This window comes from Muscardinus avellanarius (assembly GCF_963383645.1).
Source record: "Muscardinus avellanarius genome assembly, chromosome: 5".
Lineage (NCBI taxonomy): Eukaryota > Metazoa > Chordata > Mammalia > Rodentia > Gliridae > Muscardinus > Muscardinus avellanarius.
Genome location: NC_137790.1, coordinates 2,256,065 through 2,274,814, shown reverse-complemented (window position 1 = coordinate 2,274,814; position 18,750 = coordinate 2,256,065). Strand labels below are relative to the sequence as shown.

General features: G+C 58.6%; 1 protein-coding gene across 1 annotated transcript; it reads left to right on the top strand.

Annotated features, from left to right (window-relative positions):
• Positions 1–5,531: 5,531 nt before the first annotated feature.
• Positions 5,532–18,459, top strand: AGPAT3 (1-acylglycerol-3-phosphate O-acyltransferase 3; the record flags this gene model as incomplete). The annotated part of the gene is made up of 8 exons (XM_080696191.1): positions 5,532–5,709; positions 9,858–10,027; positions 10,990–11,151; positions 11,910–12,063; positions 12,807–12,909; positions 14,731–14,806; positions 17,443–17,641; positions 18,371–18,459. 8 exons carry the CDS (start codon positions 5,532–5,534, stop codon positions 18,457–18,459), a joined length of 1,131 nt encoding a protein of 376 aa, XP_080552317.1.
• Positions 18,460–18,750: the final 291 nt, after the last annotated feature.

Genomic DNA, 18,750 nt, shown 5'->3' with positions numbered 1-18,750 from the left:
TGCTGCTCAGTGAGGTTGGGCTGCAGCCCCCGGCCTCGCCCAACGCCCGGCTCCCTCCTCCAGCTGGCAAACGGCTCCTTCTGTCCCTGTGGAGACCATACATGCCCTGACTCCCCTGCAGGCCCCTGGCTTGGGAAGGTGCTGCTACAGGGCCATGGCGAAGCCTGGGAGGTGATGCCCTCTCTCCCAAGGAACGCCGATGCCAGGCTGGCTGCTGGAGCCCGCGAGGCCTAGGCCTAACAGAGGGGCCCAGGAGCAAACCCAGGTTCCTCAGCATCTGTGGAAGGCGCCCGTGGGTGGGACGAGCCGGCAGGCCTTGCTCTAGCTGCTGGGCGCCAGGCCCCAGAGGTCACGCCAATACCTGGGCCAGTGACAGCTCCAGAGGTCATTCTGGGCCTGGAGGGCCCACCCTATGCAGCCTTCTTCACAGCAGGGTGAGGCCATTGGTGTTGCTGGGGGTGAAGATCTGCGCCCACTGGACCCACACAGGTTAGCTGTGCAGGCGAAGGGGCGGCTTTGCGCTCCACAGCCCAGCCTCGGCCCTCTGGGTTTTTTCCTCCGACACAGGGAGACTGGAATTATTTGATGTCACGGCAGCCAGGAGCGTAAAACTTAGGACGCCGTGTGCAGCGTGTGCCCTGGCCGGGCAGTGTTGGGTTGCAGACCAGCACACTGGATGCGCACTGCTGCCGAGGTAGTGGCTGGCAAACCACACGGTGACAGACAGGTGGGTCCGACACCCCCCTGGGCCACCGCTGCCCTTGGGCGCCAGACGCCAGGCTTGACAGCCTGGGTGCCCCGCACCTTCCTGAGTCGAGCAGGACGTGGGGCCAGCCGCACTCCTCCCTGTGGGGGCTCTGCCAGCGCCGAAGCCCTCCCCACCACACATGACATGGCATCGAGGGGCCTCGGGCCAAGGCAAGTCACAGAGAGCTGAAAGCCACAGCACAGCGAAGCTGGGTGCCAGGGCGCATTCATGTAACCCCAGAGCTTGGTGGCCAAGACGGAAGATCGCAGGTTCAAGACCAGCCTCAGCAACGAAGCGGGACTCCCCACAACCTAGAGAGATTGTTTCAAACAAGAAGTTTAAAAAAGGCGTAGGGGCGTGGCTGGGAGGTAGAACGCCTCTGGTCCAGTCCTAGTTCTGGAGCGTGCAGTGTCTGGCCGCGGTGCAGTAGCATTGTGCCACGCAAAGGACGGACGTGATCACCTCTTGGGGCAGGCCCCGGCAGGATGGGGAGGAGCCGTGTACCCTTCTGCGCTGTGATTCTGTGATACAGTCTTTTAGGCTAGAGGATAGAACGTTTTGTGTGTGTGTGTGTGTGTGTGTGTGTGTGTGTGTGTGTGTGTATTACAGTACTGGAGATTAAACCCGGGGTGCCCTACCTCTGAGCTCCACCCACAGCCCTTTCTGTGTATTTTGACAGGGTGTCACTAAGTGGCCCAGGCTGGGCTTGAGCTCGCGATCCTCCTGCCTGGCCCTTGAGTGGCTGGGGTGCCACCATGCCTGGGCAGTGTGTCTGTGCAGCTATTTCTTGGAAGCTTTCTATCGTCTCCTCACCTCACTGTCCCCTCTGGCCCTGGGCTGTGGTGGCTGCTGGTGAAGGGAGGCCTCTGGAGCTGGTGGGGGGCTGAGGCTCAGGGTCACGGGCTGCACCAATGACCACGAGGGGTAGATCAGCTCGGTCCCACCCGCCCCGTCAGCCTGCTTGGCAGACCCAGAGGACACCGGCTTTTACCACACGTCGTGGCCAGAACCTGACCAAGCGAGGGCCATGCCCCAGGCACGACTGCCAGGGGCCCTGAGGGCCGTGCAGGAGGCGCCCACGTGCCAGGTGGTTTTCTTGGCCAAATACATTGAACCCACAGTCATGGAATCAGACACGTGGATGAGACCTGGACTCTCAGGTCAGAAGGGTCCGTCGGATGCCCCGTGGCGGGAGGTCAGAAGGGCCCATCGGGGCCCCGTGGAGGGAGGTCAGAAGGGCCCGTTGCGCCCCGTGGCGGGAGGTCAGAAGGGCCCGTCGGGGCCCCGTGGCGGGAGGTCAGAAGGGCCCATCGGGGCCCCGTGGAGGGAGGTCAGAAGGGCCCGTTGCGCCCCGTGGCGGACAGGTCGCTGGGGCAGTGGGTCTGCCTCGTGGAAGTGCTGAAGTCGTTGGATGTGAGCTTGGGCTGCGAGTAGACCGCCCAGATGCTGGGGACGCAGGTTTCAGCGCAGCGTGCCTGGAGCCAGGAGATTGTAGCTCCCAGTTGATGCACAAAAAACATGAAGTCAGTTTTAAGTGTTTGTACGCATCTTGTTGTGGAACAGCAGGTCAGGGTGATCATGAGAGGCTTTTGTGTGTAACATCAAGCAGAAGGGACGGTGGGTGTTTGCCTGATCTAACATCCTGGGACTGGGGTGTGGTGGGAAGACCTTGGGAGCCAGCGGAACGCAGACTGCCTGGTCAGGGAGGCTTGCGGCCGAGCCAGGGCTTTGGCATGGGGGCCAATGGGGCTGTTCAATCACTGGGGTGCAAAGTCTGTTGGCTGCCTTGAAAAGATGGAGGTTTGCTAGGCATGGTGACACACGGTGCCATCCCAGTACTTGGAGGCTGAGACAGGGAGGACTGCAGGTCAAAGGGCAGTCTCTGCCATGAAGGGAGGCCCTCATGAACTTGGGAAGCCCTGTTTCAACAAATAAAAGGGCTGGGGGTGTAGCTCAGAAATAGACTGCTTCTGGGTCCAATCCCCAGTACCAAAAAGAAAAAGAAAAGGTATGCTGTAAATAGTCAAGTTTTATAACATGCCTGGATGTGTACCCTTTGCATATTTACACTTGGGTTTAGAAATTTAAAAAATCAATGTAAAATGGTCTAGGGAAAGCATTTTTAAGTGCTTTAAGGTGCCCCTTAAAGCATTTGCTTTAAGGGACACCTGAGCAGGGTCCTTAGGAGCCGAGCCTAGGTGTCTGACAGCCTGGCCCACAGGACTTTGGAAACTAGACTGGGGTGAGCGCTGAGGGAGGAGGGCTGCCTGGGCTGCAGGTCTGGGCAGTTAGTCGGCACCTGACCGTTTACCAAGGTCAGAGCTGGGCCAGAGAGGGAGCGGGCACCCCGCAGGGCTGAGAGCTGCAGCAGGCCCCTGCTGGCAGAGGCACAAAGGTCAGGCAGTGGTCTGCATGGGTGTTGGGGATGGGGGTCAGTTGGAAGGGCCCTGAGCGCACCCACCTGAAATCAAGGGATCAAACATGAGCCATTCCTTAAGGCCTGGGTCTGGCAGGAGCGCGCAGTGAAGTCGTGTTTTGACCTTGTACCTGGGGGATCCGGGTAGACATGGGTGATTCAGGCAGATGTCAACAGGGGGAAAGTTGGCAGATGGCCAGGAAGCTGGTCAGCCCACCAGCAGGACACCTCTTACTGGACCAAGGTGATGGTTTTGCTGCCACACTCAGCTCCAATAATTGGACGGGCCGCCCGCCCCTGGCAAGGTTCAGTCAGCCCGGAGTCACCCTCCTGCCGCTGGATGCCGGCAGCAGCTTCTCAGGCGGGAGAGCGCGGTGAGGAGGCTGCGTGTGTGAGCTCTACCTCGAGGCAGTGGGTTTTGAAGTCAGGTTCTTGTGCCTCAGGCCCTAGCGATGAGGTTGGTAGATCAGGGGCCCAGGACCCTGCTTTGAAGGTGTCACAGCTGATGCTGCAGTCTGTAAGCTGGTATGGGGGACCTGATGATTCTGGGCCAAGTGGAGAGGCCACGTGCCTCCACGTGGAATGGGGTGGGGTCACCCCATCCCTAGGGGCAGCGGGCTTCGAGAGCAGGCCAGGTGCCAAGCAAAGTCTGCAAAGCAGGCCTGCCCGCGCTGTCTTGTGATCTGGCCAAGTCTACCCTCTCGGTGTGAGAAGAGCGAGGCCCGGCTGGTGGGTGTGCTGAGCCAGCCCAGGGCTCTTCCCATGTGGGCAGCTACAGTCACACGGACATGGACTCACAGCCTGCGCAGGGACCTGGCTTTCTTCAGCCCCAGGCCCCGAGTGAGTCCGTCAGCCTCTCTGTGCGTCGGTCACAGAGGGTCGTGACAGTGTCCACACCACAGGGTTCATGAGGCTTTAATGAGGAGGACACGGCTGAAGCAGACCATGGGCTGTGGTCAGGCACCTGAGAAGCACTTGTATTGCCCCTGTTCTATTTGTTTTGTATTTATTTTATGTAAAAAATATAAAATAGAAAGCCAGGCATGGTGGTGCATGCTTGTAATCCCAGCATTTGGGAGGCTAAGACCGGAGGATCACGGTTCGCAGACAGCCTCAGCTGCTTAGTGAGGCCCTCTGAAACTCAGTGAGACCCTGTTTCAAAATAAAGAATAAAAAATCAGGCTTGGGGTGTAGCTCAGAGGTACAATGCCCCCGGGTTCCATTCCCAGTACCGCAAAAAAAAAAAAAGGTATATAATATATACTGTATTTAAAGTAGTTAGTTTTCTATCGCTGCCTCGTGAGTTTCCCAGCGCATGCTGACATACACCAGTGAGCCGTCTTCTTCCCGTTTCTGGCGCCCCGCTCCAGGGACTTGGCGGGGGCTGGGGCCTGGGGTCACCTGCAGTCTGACGGGGCTGGAGGATGTGCATCCAGGGCCCCATGGCGGCACGAGGGCAGCTCACCCACACAGTGCTGCATGTGTGAGCCACGTGTGTGTGTGGTGTGCGGCAGGGCCTGTAGCAGATGTGTGCAGTGCTGTGTGAGGTGTGTGTGTATCAGTGGCGTGTGTGGTAGGTGTTGCCAGGTGGTGTGGAGTAGTGGTGTGTGCTGTGTGCTCTCCACGCAGGGCTGCAGCAGGTCCAGGCCAACACGCCCAGGATGGGGGCGGGAGCAGGGGAGAGCCTGCATCCCGGGGTGCCCTCCTGCGCTGGGGTATGTAGTACGTATGGTGTGTGTGTGTGTGTGTGTGTGTGTGTGTGTGTGTGTGGTGTTAGCGTATTAGTGCTGTGGGGGGTGTGGCATGTGTGTAATTGTGTTGGTGTGTGTGCTAGTGTGTGAGTGTTGTGTTAGTGTGTGAGTGTTGTGTGTGGTGGTGGTGGCATATAGTATTGCACAAGTGCTGTGTGTGTGGCACGTGTGTAAAAGTATGTTAGTAGTGTCTGATGTTGCGTGAGTGCCTTGGCGTGTACATGGTGTCTATGCAGGGTGTGTGTGTGTGCCTGGCATAGTGTTAGTGGTGTGTGGTGTTGCGTGAGTGCTTTGGTGTGTACACAATGTGTGTGCGTGGTTCATTGTTAGTGTGCTAGTGGTGTGGTGGTCTTGAGTGCTGTGGCGTGCGTGTACAGTGTGCATGGCGTGTCTGAGGTGCACGGATGGCCAGGTGCCGCTGGCTCGTGCGGCTGTGGTGTGGAGTGCGCGGCGGGCTCTGTAGGCAGGCACTGCGCTGGGCGGACGGGGCTCAGCCAGCCCGGGGCCCTCGGCGGTCTGGCTCCACCTGGCCCGCCTGTGCACTGACCGCCGTCTCCGTGCTTGCAGGACCGCCGTTCTCAGCGAAGGACCGTGCGCCCGCCCCTGAGCAGCGACCATGGGCCTGCTCGCCTACCTGAAGACCCAGTTTGTGGTGCACCTGCTCATCGGCTTTGTGTTCGTGGTGAGTGGGCTGGTCATCAACTTCACCCAGCTGTGCACGCTGGTGCTGTGGCCCGTCAACAAGCAGCTCTATCGCCGGCTGAACTGCCGCCTGGCCTACTCGCTCTGGAGCCGTGAGTGTCCGTCCCTGCCCCTCCCACGCGCGGTGCCTCCATCCCCGATGAGGGGTCGAGGGCTGCCAGCCTGTGAGCGTGCACTCCTGGCCAGGGGACCCGTGGAGATGCGCTCACTGTGTGGCTTCACCGGGGTGACCGTGAACTCCCTTAAACCGCAGTGGTGGAGTTTCCTGCAGCTCACACAGGGCTGGGGTATCTCTAAACAAAAGCTGAGAGCGTGATCGGCCCAGCCGCCTCGCCCCAGCTGTAACCCATACGCAGCCAGTCCTTTGCACCTGAGCCCTGGCCTGTGTAGTCCCGGGGCGTTGTGACGCGGACCCCGGCGGCGGGTCGCTGGAGGACCGAGGCGAAGGCGTTGTGAGTGGTTATGTGGTGTGGCCGTGCGTGCCTCCATCCAGATGCGCCAGCACACGGTGATTTAGTCACAGACCAACTGGGCTCACTCGTCCTGGGCACACGGACAGGCCCGTCTTTGCAGGACTGCTTGGCAGTGGCCATCAGCAGCTTAAATGGTTCAGTTCTGACTCAGTTACTCTTCCAAACAAGAGTGCAGGCTGGGGAGATATGGGCAAGAGCGCACGCGTGCACAGGCGTCTTCGCTTCATCATTTTTATGTTGGCACAAAACTGGCAGAAACCCTCGTGCCTCAGTGGGACCAACCAGTGTGTCCCTGTGGAGCCCACACGGTCACCAGGAACAGGCAGTCTCTCCCGGTGGAGAGCCCTCTGCAAACACGTTTGTACATAAAAGAGTCTGGGACGCAGGAAAGCTGCAGTACACTAGCGTTTATATTAAAAAGACTGGCTAGGCGCAGTAGTGCAGTACTTGAGGCCAAGTGCCTCCCAGTACTTGGGAGGCTGAAGCAGGAGGGCTGCAAGTTCAAAATCAACACACAGCGACTTAGCAGCACTGTCTCAAAAGAATGGACAGGACCAGAGATGCAGCTCAGTGGTGGAATACCCTGGGATTCCGTGGCCAAACCACTTAAAAACTAGCTGTGGTGGCATGCACCTGCAATCCCAGTACTTGGGAGGCTGAGACAGGAAGATCACAGGTTGGAGTCTACCCTTAGCAACTTAGTGAGATGTTTCAAAAAACAAAAAAATAAACCAGGGATAGTGGCACATGCCTGTAATCCTGGTACTTGGGAGGCTGAGACAGGAGGATTGCAGGTTTGAGGTCAACCTCAGCAATCTAGCAAGGCCCTCTAAGACCCTCTTTCAAAATAAAAAAGAATGCCCCTGGGTTCAATCCCTAGTGCCACAAAAAATAAAAATAAAAAGTACCAGGGCTATAGCTCAGAGGTAGAATGCCCCTGGGCTCGGTCCCAGTACCACAAAGCGAGAGAGGGAAGAGACGCCAGGTGTGCACTTGGGCTCTCTCTTCTGAACAGCAGAGAGCAAGTCTCCTCCTGACAGCACACTGTAAAGATTAACTCGACACCAGGAGCAGGTGTCCAGTGGTGCTTAGAGGGATTTCTAATTGTTTAAAATCAGTGGTTGCAATATGCAAAGAACAGCTTGTTGTCTGGGTCTGAGGGCAACATGGAGACGCTCAGATGGTCCAGGAGCCACCATGCTGTGAGTGAAGTCACAGAGCCAGCCTGGAAGCCACACGCAGATGCCGCAGCAGGCACGGCGTCCCGAGGCCTGCGGAAGCCAGCCCTCACGTGGCAAGCTGGGGCGTAGCCCGCCCTGAACTAGACTCTCTGTGGGCCACCGACCGATCCCATGGTCCGCCCTTCTCCAGAGCAGCGAGGCGCACTCCGGGGAGAGTCGCCATGTCCATCTCGTGCGTCTCGGTTCACTGGCCCTCCCTGGCCTGGCCTGCTGGTTCTGAGCAGAGGTCCCAAGCTCTGGCCGGGGCACGTGCCACAAGGGGAGCATCCCGCAGGGCGTCTGATGAGAGGGACGTCGGTGGAGTCCTCCTGCCCGAGCTTGGGGCTTCTTCCCGCCCAGGCTCTGTCCATGTCCAGACACGTTCCCCTTAGAAAAGGCATGACGTCAGCCAGCGTGGTGGGCACGCTTGTAATCCCAGCGCTTGGGAGGCTGAGACAGGAGGATCGCGCAGGTTCGAAGCCAGCCTTGGCTACTTAGTGAGGCTCTCAGCAACTTAGTGAGACCCTTTTTCCAAATAAAGTATAAAATACGTCTGGGAGTAGAGCCTGGAGGGTAGAAAAGCCCCTGGGTTCCACCCCTAGTACCACCAAAAAAGAAAAAAAAAAAGAAAGAAAGACAAGGCATGGCATGGCCGTCGGTGTGCAGCCCGCACCTGGGGATGCTGGCTCACCACGTCCTGCTCACCACACGTCCTGCTCACCACCTGGAAGGGCTGGAAGCTCTGAGAGGCCAGAACTTGGGGAGCCCCGCACACCCTTCACCTCCAGCTCTGTGGGTGCTTCTGGCCAGGAGGCCAGAACCCAGTCAGGGCAGTCCCTGGTCAGCTGCGTGTGTGGGAACAGGGCTCTCCACGTCCTTTACAGCGTCGCGTATGCGTGTGGGGTGCCGGGTTGGGGCCCAGACCTCATGCTCTGTCCCACCGAGCCACACCCTCAGCCATTGTGTCCTGTACAGCTAGGCAGCTGGCACGAGAGCCTGCCAGCGCCTCGTGGACGAGGCGTTTCGGGCAGGCACACAGGAGGTGGTGGTTGTCGGCACGGCTCTGGCTTCTCTCTGCAGCAGTGTGATTGGAGGGTGTTCTAAGAAGGGGCATTGGCCAGGTGTGCGGGTGTGCATTGTAAGCCCAGCACTTGGGAGGTGAAGACAGAAGGATCAAAAAATAAAAAGAAATAATATATAAAAGGTATAGGGCTAGAGGTGTAGCTTGGAGATAGAATGCCTCTGGGTTCAATCCCCAGTACCAAGGAGGAAGAAGAAGAGGAGGAGGAAGAGGAAGAGGAGGAGGAGGAATAATATAATAATAATAATAGAGGGGTGTTTAGTCACAGAGCAAGTGCCCACAGAATGGCACATTTGTTGTCGGCCTAAAGGAAGGCACGGCTTTAACAGGTACCCTAAGCTAGCACCGTCCTGGAGGGTCTTGACCTTTGGCCCCCGTCACCGTATGGCCCTGTGTGTCTTCTGTGAACAGCAGCAATAGCTGGACCTGAGCACCGTGGGGTCCCCTGGCAGCTCTGGGAGAGCTGCGCCCACCCACTCGGCGATGGTGAGGGTCATGGTCAGGCCCAGCCTGCATGCTGGAGTCCCAGCGCAGGCCTCGGGCCTACACTCGCTGCCCCGCTTGTTAAACCAGTAGGTTGAACAGATTACCTCTTCTCGCACCAGAGGCAGCAAGCTTTGTAAACAGCCCCTCAAAGGGACAGATGCACCCTTCGCTGCGGCGCTGTTTACAGCAGCTGGGCAGTAGAATCAGCCCGAGACCACCCACAGAGGAGGGGTGAGGAAGTACGGGTGCCCGTGTGTGAGCTGGAGCGCGTCGGCACCGAGCAGGAAGGGTTTGCGGATGCGTGGGACTGCGTGGCTGGCCTCACGGGGTGAGGCAGGCCGGGGAGGGGTGAGCTGGGAGCTTCCGCTCACCTGAGGCCCCTAGGGCGGCGGCGTGAGGCCCTGGTGACCTGCCCTACAGCGCTGTGCCTGCCGGCTGGGCTCTCAGTGTGTGTGAGGCGGCTTGGCTGCTCAGTGTTCTGACTGCAGCTTACATAGAGGAAAAAGCCCTGTCTAGCTCCAGCAAGTGGCATTGGCGGCAGCAGTGGCCTGGGTCCCGCGTGGCAGGACCTTGCACGGAGCTGTCCTGGGCCCTCCTCCCGTTAGGCAGGAGCGGCTGGCACAGCAAGCGATCCTGTTGGTGTCCCTCCCGGGGGCCCCAGATGGGCAGGCAGAGCCTCCCCTCGAGCCCGCACGGCCTCCTCTCCAGGCAGAGCCTCCCCTCGGGCCCGCACGGCCTCCTCTCCAGGCAGAGCCTCCCCTCGGGCCCGCACGGCCTCCTCTCCAGGCAGCCATTCTGGGTGAAATCTGTCCAGCCTGTACACAGCGTGCTCCAGCACATCCTCACCCCAGAAAGAAACCTGGGGCCCCAGTAGTCGCCCCCGACTCCCCGCCCGCCCGCGGACGTGCCTCAGCCTGTCGCCGAGTGTGGTGCGCCCGGCTCCGGGCCTGCGTCCAACGCCACCCTCGCTGTGCCCGCAGAGCTGGTCATGCTCCTGGAGTGGTGGTCCTGCACCGAGTGCACGCTCTTCACCGACCAGGCCACGGTGGACCGCTTCGGGAAAGAGCACGTGGTCATCATCCTCAACCACAACTTCGAAATCGACTTCCTCTGCGGCTGGACCATGTGTGAGCGGTTTGGCATGCTGGGGGTGAGCAGCGGGGCCCGGGGGGCTGGGCGGGCCTGGGGTGAACAGTGAGGGTCCAGGGGAGGTCCTAGGGTGAGCAGCGGGGGCCTGGGGGGGCTGGGCGGGCCTGGGGTGAACAGTGAGGGTCCAGGGGAGGTCCTAGGTTGAGCAGCAAGGGTCTGGGGAGGTGACGGGGTGAGGAATCGGGGTCCCAGGGGCCTGTAGGGTACCCTGCATATTCCTAGCTTTTTCTTGGGACCAGCTATGAGTTTGTTTCTCATCCTTAACCTTTTTCTTCTGGATGCTTCCATCTGAGGCCCCACAGACTTACTTCGATAAGCCAAGTGGCCTCAGATGAAATTTAAGCTACACTTTTCTTTTCTTTTCTTTTCTTTTGTGGTACTGGAGTTCCTGGAAGCCCTTCTACCTCCAGGCTACACTCCCAGACCTATTTTTACATTTTTATTTGGAAACAGGGTCTCCTAAGCCAGCGCGCGCAGCTGGCTTCAAACCTGCGCGATCCACCTGTCTCTGCCTCCCAAGCGCGGGGATGACAAGCGTGCCCACCACGCCCGGCTCAGCTACACTTTTCATTGCAGCATTTCATTGCAGTCAAAGTCCCTGCAAGCAGGGGGTCCTGGGCCACCTCAGGGAGCCGGGTTGTCAGGACGGCGGCGCAGAGGCCGAGGTGCCACTGCCCCCTGGCACACCCGCCCACCCCAGGAGGGTTGGGCCCCGAGTAACTCCTCCTGAGCCTCAGTTTCCCCACCTCTAGGACAGCACACCTGTGCTCCCAGGTGGCGCTGGCCCAAGTGCCGCTCAGAGGCTAGGCCCTCCAGCGCAAGCTCACACTAGGAAACCGCGGCTCTAGAGAAGCCGGAGGCCCCCCGGGCTGGATGAGGGCTGGCTCCGCTTCCTGTCTGGCCAGGCCCCCAGCTCCATGTCTGGTGTGCACCAGTGGCCTCTCCCTCGCTCCCTTCCTGCAGAGCTCCAAAGTCCTCGCTAAGAAGGAGCTGCTGTACGTGCCCCTCATCGGCTGGACGTGGTACTTCCTGGAGATCGTGTTCTGCAAGCGGAAGTGGGAGGAGGACCGAGACACTGTCATTGAAGGGCTGAAGCGCCTGGCTGACTACCCCGAGTACATGTGGGTGAGTGCGCCTTGGGTGGGGGAGCTGGTGCCGCTCAGGCCGTCGCCGCCTGCCACGCGCATACACACGTGGACACGCGTGTGTGCAAGCCCACCCTCAGCCTGCAGCGCTGGAGGGCCTGGGAGGCAGAAGCGGGCACGGCGGCCCGTCCCCAGACCCGGCTGTGCCCGCTCAGCGTGCGTCCTTGTGCCTCTGTGGAATCCCTTTTTCTGTTCTATTCTTGGAAACCTGGCTCCTTTATTCATTTTTTTGTGTATAAGGTACTGGGGATGGAACCCAGGGACATTCTACCCCTGGGCTACACCCCCAGCCCTGTTTTATTTTTTGTTTGGACACATGACCTCGCTGTGTTGATGAGAAAGCCTCATTAAGTTGCTGAGGCTGTCCTTGACCCCGTGGTCCTCCTGCCTCCGCCTCACCCGGCTCCTTATTAGCCTTCTGACGCCGTGTTGTGGGGAGTGGATACCGTTCACTCTGATCAGTGCTGCTGCCCAGAGACACCTGCAGGCCCCGCTCCTGGCTGGCCTGCTCTTTAGGGAGAGCCATGAATGGATTTGTGAGCCTGGGCGCATATCGCAGCCCTGGAATAAAACCGCATTCAAGTCCTGCCGCGAGCCTGTCGGGGTGCTGCTGTGGCTCTGGCCCGCGGGCCCAGCAGTGAGTGCTTCTCTGCTCCAGGAGGCACGTGAGGCCCAGCGCACGCTTGCGTTCCAGCCACGTGCCCGGAGCAACCGCTTGTCCCGTGTTCCCTGCCCTAGTTCCTGCTATACTGTGAAGGGACGCGCTTCACGGAGACCAAGCACCGCATCAGCATGGAGGTGGCCGTGTCCAAGGGGCTGCCCCCTCTCAAGTACCACCTGCTGCCGCGGACCAAGGGCTTCACCACTGCGGTCCAGTGCCTCCGGGGGACAGGTGGGGGCCCGGGATGGACGGGGGAGCAGGGGCAGATAGGGTGCTGAGGTAGACGGGGGAATGAGGACAAGTGGGGGCCCCGGCAGATGGGGAAGTGGGGATAGGTAGGAGCCCAGGACAGACTGGGGATCAGAGACAGATAAGGGCCGAGATAGGGGGAGTGGGAAGCGGACAGGCATGGAGCAGGTGATTAAGTGTGTGAACATGAGAGACGGGACGCTGAGGCCCTGTGGGAGCCACACCCATGCAGGCAGCACGGGTGCAGGCCAGATTTTTTTGTGTGTGTGTGTGTGTGTGTGTGTGTGTGTGTGTGTGTGTGTGTGTGTTACTGGGGATGGAACCCAGGGGTATTCTACCTCCAAGTCACACCCCCAGCCCTATTTTTTATTCTATATTTTGAAACAGGGTCTCACTGAGTTGCAGAGGGCCTCACTAAGGAGCTGAAGCTGGCCGTGAACCGCGATCCTCCTGTCTCAGTCTCCTGAATGTGGGGATTACAAGTATGCGCCACCACGCCCGGCTCAAACTTTTTTTTTTGAGGTGATAATATGCTAGTGAGTGGAAGACAGTTAAAGTATTAGTAAGACGTCTATAATGGAAAACTTATAACGAAAGCCTCTAGTATATTGATCTGAAAGGATCAAATAGAAGAGGGTGAAGAGCGCGGAGGACAGGGGCAGCGGCATGGGCGCTGCGCCCAGCTGGGGCGGGCGCCGCCGGCCACTCACACTGCCCCCCCACAGTCGCAGCCGTCTACGACGTGACCCTGAACTTCAGAGGGAACAAGAGCCCGTCCCTGCTGGGGATCCTCTACGGGAAGAAGTACGAGGCGGACATGTGTGTGAGGTGAGCACCGGCCAGGCCAGCCTGCGCGGGCCGCACCTCTGCGGCTCGGGCCACCTCAGCGCCGGCCTGGGCCCGTGGCTGCCCTTTGGTGCTCCCAGTCTCTTTGGCTCCTAAAGAGAAGACCCACCCAGATTGCAGCCGGACGGTCCGGGGCTTCCTGGGACGGGCTCAGGGCTCTCTTCGTCTGTCTCGTCTGCACAGAAGAGATGTGTGTTGGAGTATATGTTCAAGCACCCACCTCCTGCCTCGCTCAAGTGGTCCAGAAAGGCAGGCCTTCCTCCTGTGCTCATGAGACCCAGCGTGGCCGGCACCTTCTGGGTCCCTGATTGCCACCCAGGGCTCACTGTGGTCTGCTGACCGTCAGGTGGCAGCGCTCTTTTGTGCCAGTGTTGCTAGCTGGAGCCCATAGAGATTTACAAACGAACACCCCAGCCTCTGAGCACACTGGAGAATTCCCAGGAGCGGCTCTGGCCACACAGCACGCGGCGGGCTCAGAGCCCCACACAGGGGCTTAGAATGGGCCGGCTAACTGGAGGAGCAGGCTCGCTGGTTCCATCCAGGTCCGCTCGGGGACCCGGGGCCCTCCCTCTCACTCTCAGCCTGGCTGGGTGCTGGCACCCTGGGGCCCCAACGGGCCAGGTGGTCAGAGTGTTCATCAGCTTCCTACTCCTGCAGCAAAACCCAAGATGGCCCCCGCGAAGTCAGGGTTTGTTGTGGCTCACAGCTTGGGGGTTCAGTCCAGGGTTGACCGTCCTGTTGCTAGGCCCACGGCTGCACATCCTCATGGCAGGCAGGAACTCGCAGTGCAGTGGAGGGGAGAATGAGAGGCCACCCCTCCTCCAGGGCACGCCCAGTGACCGAGGCCCGCCTCCTTGGGGTTCCGCCGCCCCCCAGCAACACTTCCTAGGAACGCAGGGGTCTTGGGAGAACATTCGAGGCCCAGACTGTGTCCACTCGACCACAGCCCTGGCCGCTGAGGCTCTCGACGTCTCCAGAGGCACCCTTGGGCAGGGACGCTCCTGTCCTCGGTGATCAGCCACTGTCCCGCCGGCCTGTGGCCCGGCAGCCAGGCTCAGCGCCTCCAGGTGGAAACTCAGCTGCGGCTTGAGATGACCTCTTAGCGTGTCTATCTCCTCGCAGGTTCAAGGCCAGCCTCAGTAACTTAGCAAGGCCTCCGACGCTTACTTCATTACAAAATGAAGACTAAAATAGGGCTGGGGTGAAGCACAGAGGTGGAATGCCCCTGAGATCAATCCCTAGTACCAAAAAAGGAAAGAAAATTAAAATGAAAAGACACTTTCAGTCATGCTATTTCCAGAGAATGGACCCGTTGAGAAAGACTGGGGCCCGTGGAAGCCCGTCAATGGGTGGGCGCCTCCGGGGGAGCTGGAGGCGGGCTCTGCCGAGCAGGACCCCTCCGCCCCCAGTGCCCTCATGCTCCAGGTGCGCTCAGTGGCTGCCTGAGAGGAGCTGCCTCAACATTTGTTTTAAAGGCTGAGAGTGAGTGGGTGTGGTGGTGCACACCTGTGATCCCAGTAACTGAGAGGCTGAGACAGGAGGGTCCCGGGTTCAAGACCAGCCTCAACAATGTAGCAGGACTCAGCAACCTAGAGAGACCATTCCCAAACAAAAATAAAAAGGCTGGAGGTGTGGCTCAGAGATGGAATGCCTCTGGGGCCAATTCCCAGTACCAATAAGCAAGCAAGCAAGCTGGCAGCAAGACCCAGACGGAGTGGGCAGGGCCACCCCGCACACGCCGATCATCCCCTGGCCTGGCCGCTGTCCTGCCGTCACTGACTGAGTCCTTGTTCTCCATGACAGGAGGTTCCCTCTAGAGGAAATCCCAAAGGATGAGAAGGGCGCAGCGCAGTGGCTTCACAAGCTGTACCAGGAGAAGGTAACGGTGCCCGCCCCCTCGGGGCCCCTCTCCTGAGCAGGCTTCGCAGGATGCAAAGGCACCGGGAGCTCAGTGGCTGAGAGGAAGCCACCACCGCTGCAGGGGCCCCGATCGCACCCTGTCCGCACATCATGCTCAGGGCTGAGCCTCCGGATAATCATACACGTGGACACATGTTGACTTCATTACACGCACACACTGAGTAAACCTGAGAACGTAGGCCAAAGAAAACAATAAGCAATAGCAGAAAGTGTTTAAACAAGTCAAAGCTACAGAAAAACAAATCACTTGCACCAAAAGCTTTTTCTTTTGGGGCGGCAGGGGTACTAGAGATGGAACCCAGGGGCATTCCATCTGAGCAACACTCCCAGCCCTAACAGGGTCTCACTGAGTTGCAAGGGGCCTCCCTAAGTAGCAGAGGCTGTCTGCACCGCGATCCTCCAGTCTCTGCCTTCTGAATGCTGGGATTACAAGTGTGCACCACCACACCTGGTCTGAGCATTTTATTTTATTTTATTTTATTTTATTGGTGGTACTGGAGGTGGAACCCAGAGGCTTTCTACCTCCAGGCTATACTCCCAGACCCATTTTATACTTTATTTGGAAACAGGGTCTCACTAAGTTGCTGAGAGCCTCACTAAGTAGCTGAGGCTGGCTTCAAACCTGCGTGATCCTCCTGTCTCAGCCTCCCAAGCACGGGGATTACAAGCGTGCGCCACCACGCCCGGCTAGTCTGAGCATTTTAAATATAAGATTAATAAAATAGAAAACCTCAGAAAAGGCTGTTTTGATACTGGGGATTGGACCCGGAGGCATTCTCCCTCCAAGTACACCCCCAGCCCGATTTTACTTCTTATTTGTAAACAGTGTCTCACTAAGTTGCCTAGGGCCTCCCTAAATTGCAGAGGCTGGCTTCGAACCTGCGGTCCTCCTGTGTCAGCCTCCCAGGTTCGGGGATTACAAGCAAATGCCGACCACGCTTGGCAAGACAGATCAATTTTAAGGATGATGGAAATATTAGGAATACAAAAGGAGTCACAACTAAAAAACAGCGAGTAAAGTAATTTGAAAATAGTATGACTAACTTTCTCTATGATAAAACTGCTCCAAGTGGGTGCGGAGGGACTCGCCTCAACACACGGCCGGCCACGCGTGCCCACAGCACCAGGCTGCATGGGGCCAAGAGCCCTTCCCGAGACCCAGAGCAAGACGAGGAGCCACTCTGCCATCCTCATTCAGTGGGAGCTTTAGCTCAGGCAGTTGATCAAGAAGAAAAAATAAAAGAGCCACGCCAGGGATGGTGGCACTCCAGGTAGCCATCAGATGACACCTTTAATTCCAGTCCTGAGATAGGAGGACCACAGGTCAGAAAGGGCCGGGGTGTAGGTCAAAGGTAGAACACCCTCGGGTTCAATCCCTAGTACCAAAATAAATAGATAAAAATAAAAAGTCCAAATTGGAAAGGAGGAAGTCAGAAGTCAAGTTATCCCTATCCCTGTATGCAGACCTTACATATAGAAAAACCTAAAAACTATAAAAAAAATCATTAGAACTGAGTATCAAATTCAGTAAAGTCATAGAATACAAGGTCGATATACAAAACTCACTACTCTCTATATACCAATAATGATCTAGCTGAGAGAGAGGTGGATAAAGCAGCCCAGTTTACCATACCCACAACACCCCACAAACAAAACCAAGGGGTACACGTACCCTGGACCACTTAGACTGCTGCCGGCTCCTGAAGGCCCCGTGCCTGGTGTGGTGCCCACCACAGCAGCCCCTGGCCACGAGGCCGCCGTGTGGCCGGGACAGCTGTGTCCATCAGCAAGCTGGATGAGGCTGCCTCCTACCTTTCTCCTATAGAACACAGCAGTAGAAAGTTGAGTGCAGAAAATAAAATAGGAGGGCATAAAAACATGGCCTCCCACTTCCCCGGGCCGCTCCCGGCAGCTGTGAATCTTTCCAAACTTGGCCTACGTGCACGTATGCTAGTTGTACACACTTAAATTTCTGTGGTACTGTATTGTACATTAACCTTTCCTGTCAGAAAACCCAAAATACCACACACGCGTTTCCTTGTCAGCGTGGCACTGCACCGGCGTGCGTGAGGAAGAGGGCTCCGTGGCGCTAGCCCTGGCAGGCTCTCCCTGGCCATGCCCTCCACCTGAGGGGCCTTCGCAGCCTCTAAATGCTCAGTGTCCTGGGGCAGTCGCCTTGGCCGGCTCCAGCTGCACCCCACCCTGCTTCCACCCTCCCAGAGCAGAGATTAGGACATGTTCAGCGGCCAGTGCGTTAGGGTTTGTGCCGGGCCTGACACCCTCGCAGGCCCCGCCCATCGCCCCTACACCTCGTACTCAAGAGGAGCGGTGGACGGGCCGAGGTCCCGCCAGCCGCACGCCGGGTGCTCCCTGCTGTGGACAGCTTGGCTGGCTGTTTCCTAGCAGATTCCTGAGCCAAGGGGGTCGTGGGATGTCCTGGGTTTGTGCGGTGCCAGCTTCCGATGCTGCCGGACCTCCCACGGCCCAAAGGCTTTGTTATTTACGGGGGTGGCACCTCTGCTGTGGGTGGAAGAGTTCTCTTCTGCAGGAAAGTATCCCAGAGAGACCTCACTGACTTTCCTTTTCCGCGCTCAGGATGAGTTACAAGAGATGTACACACAGAAGGGCGTGTTTCCTGGGGAGCAGATCAAGCCCGCAAGGAGGCCGTGGACCCTCCTGAACTTCCTGTCCTGGGCCACCATCCTCCTCTCTCCTCTCTTCAGCTTCGTCCTGGGCGTCTTTGCCAGCGGATCCCCCCTCCTGATCCTGACGTTCCTGGGCTTTGTGGGAGCAGGTAAGGAACACTGGTGCCGACGGCCGCAGCTGTGTCTGGCCACTGCCCAGGCCTGTGCGCCTTGTAGGGGCCCCTGTGGAGGTGGCTGCACAGCTAGAGACCTCGGGGCCGTGTCCTGGCCCGCTTGCAGCCTCGCCCTGAAGCCTGGGCGCCCGGGGGACCCTGGGGAGAGGCTCTTTCAGGCTGACGGGACATTCTCATCTTCAGCTGCCTGCTGGCTGTCGGCGACTCGCTTCCTGGTGCCTGGCCCTGAGCGCTGTGCCAGGCACCCCTGAGTCTCAGGTCCCATGGCTGAAAGATGAGTGCCCACTGTGGATAGATGGGGCTTCTGAGCATGGACAGTGTCCATCTGTACTGCCCCTCAGCTGCCCCCAGGCGCACCGCCCTGGCTGGCTCCTCCCTGGCCCTCACAGGGACTGACATCTGTCTCGGGCAGCCTGTTGACCCTGGACCACCACAGAGAACAGGACTCAGCAGGTCACACCCCGCTGCGCGCTGGGCCAGTCTGTTGCCGCCTCCCATGCCAAGGGGGCACGCCGTGGGTCCTGTCTCTGGCCCAGCAGATGGCCTCAGCCTGCCAGGCAGCCCTGCCCCCAGCTCAGGAGCAGCAGAGGCTGGCCCCTGGCTCGGGCGGGCGGCAGGAGACGGCTGAGGCCGGAGGAGAGCGCCCTGCCCGTACATGGCAGGGCAAAGCCGTCGTCTAATCTCTTCTCTCTCCTGTCTTTAAAGCTTCCTTTGGAGTCCGCAGACTAATAGGAGTGACTGAAATAGAAAAAGGCTCCAGCTACGGAAACCAGGAATTTAAGAAAAAGGAATAATTAATGGTTGTGATTGAACGCACATAACCTGACGTGGTGTCCAATTAACTCGATTAAAGCAGAACGACAGAGCGAGGGGAAAGAGACACTTAGAAACTATTTTTCTTATTAACTGGTGACTAATATTAACAAATAAAACTTGAGCCAAGAGCAAAGAAGTGACAAGGCCTGCGGGGCAGACGCCAGCTTGCACCTGCACCGGGCCCGCCCGTCGCCGCCGCTGGGACCGACTCCCAGAGGATGGCCGGGCTGTGGGCTGTGGGCGGCCCTGCCACGGCCCGGCCAGCGCCC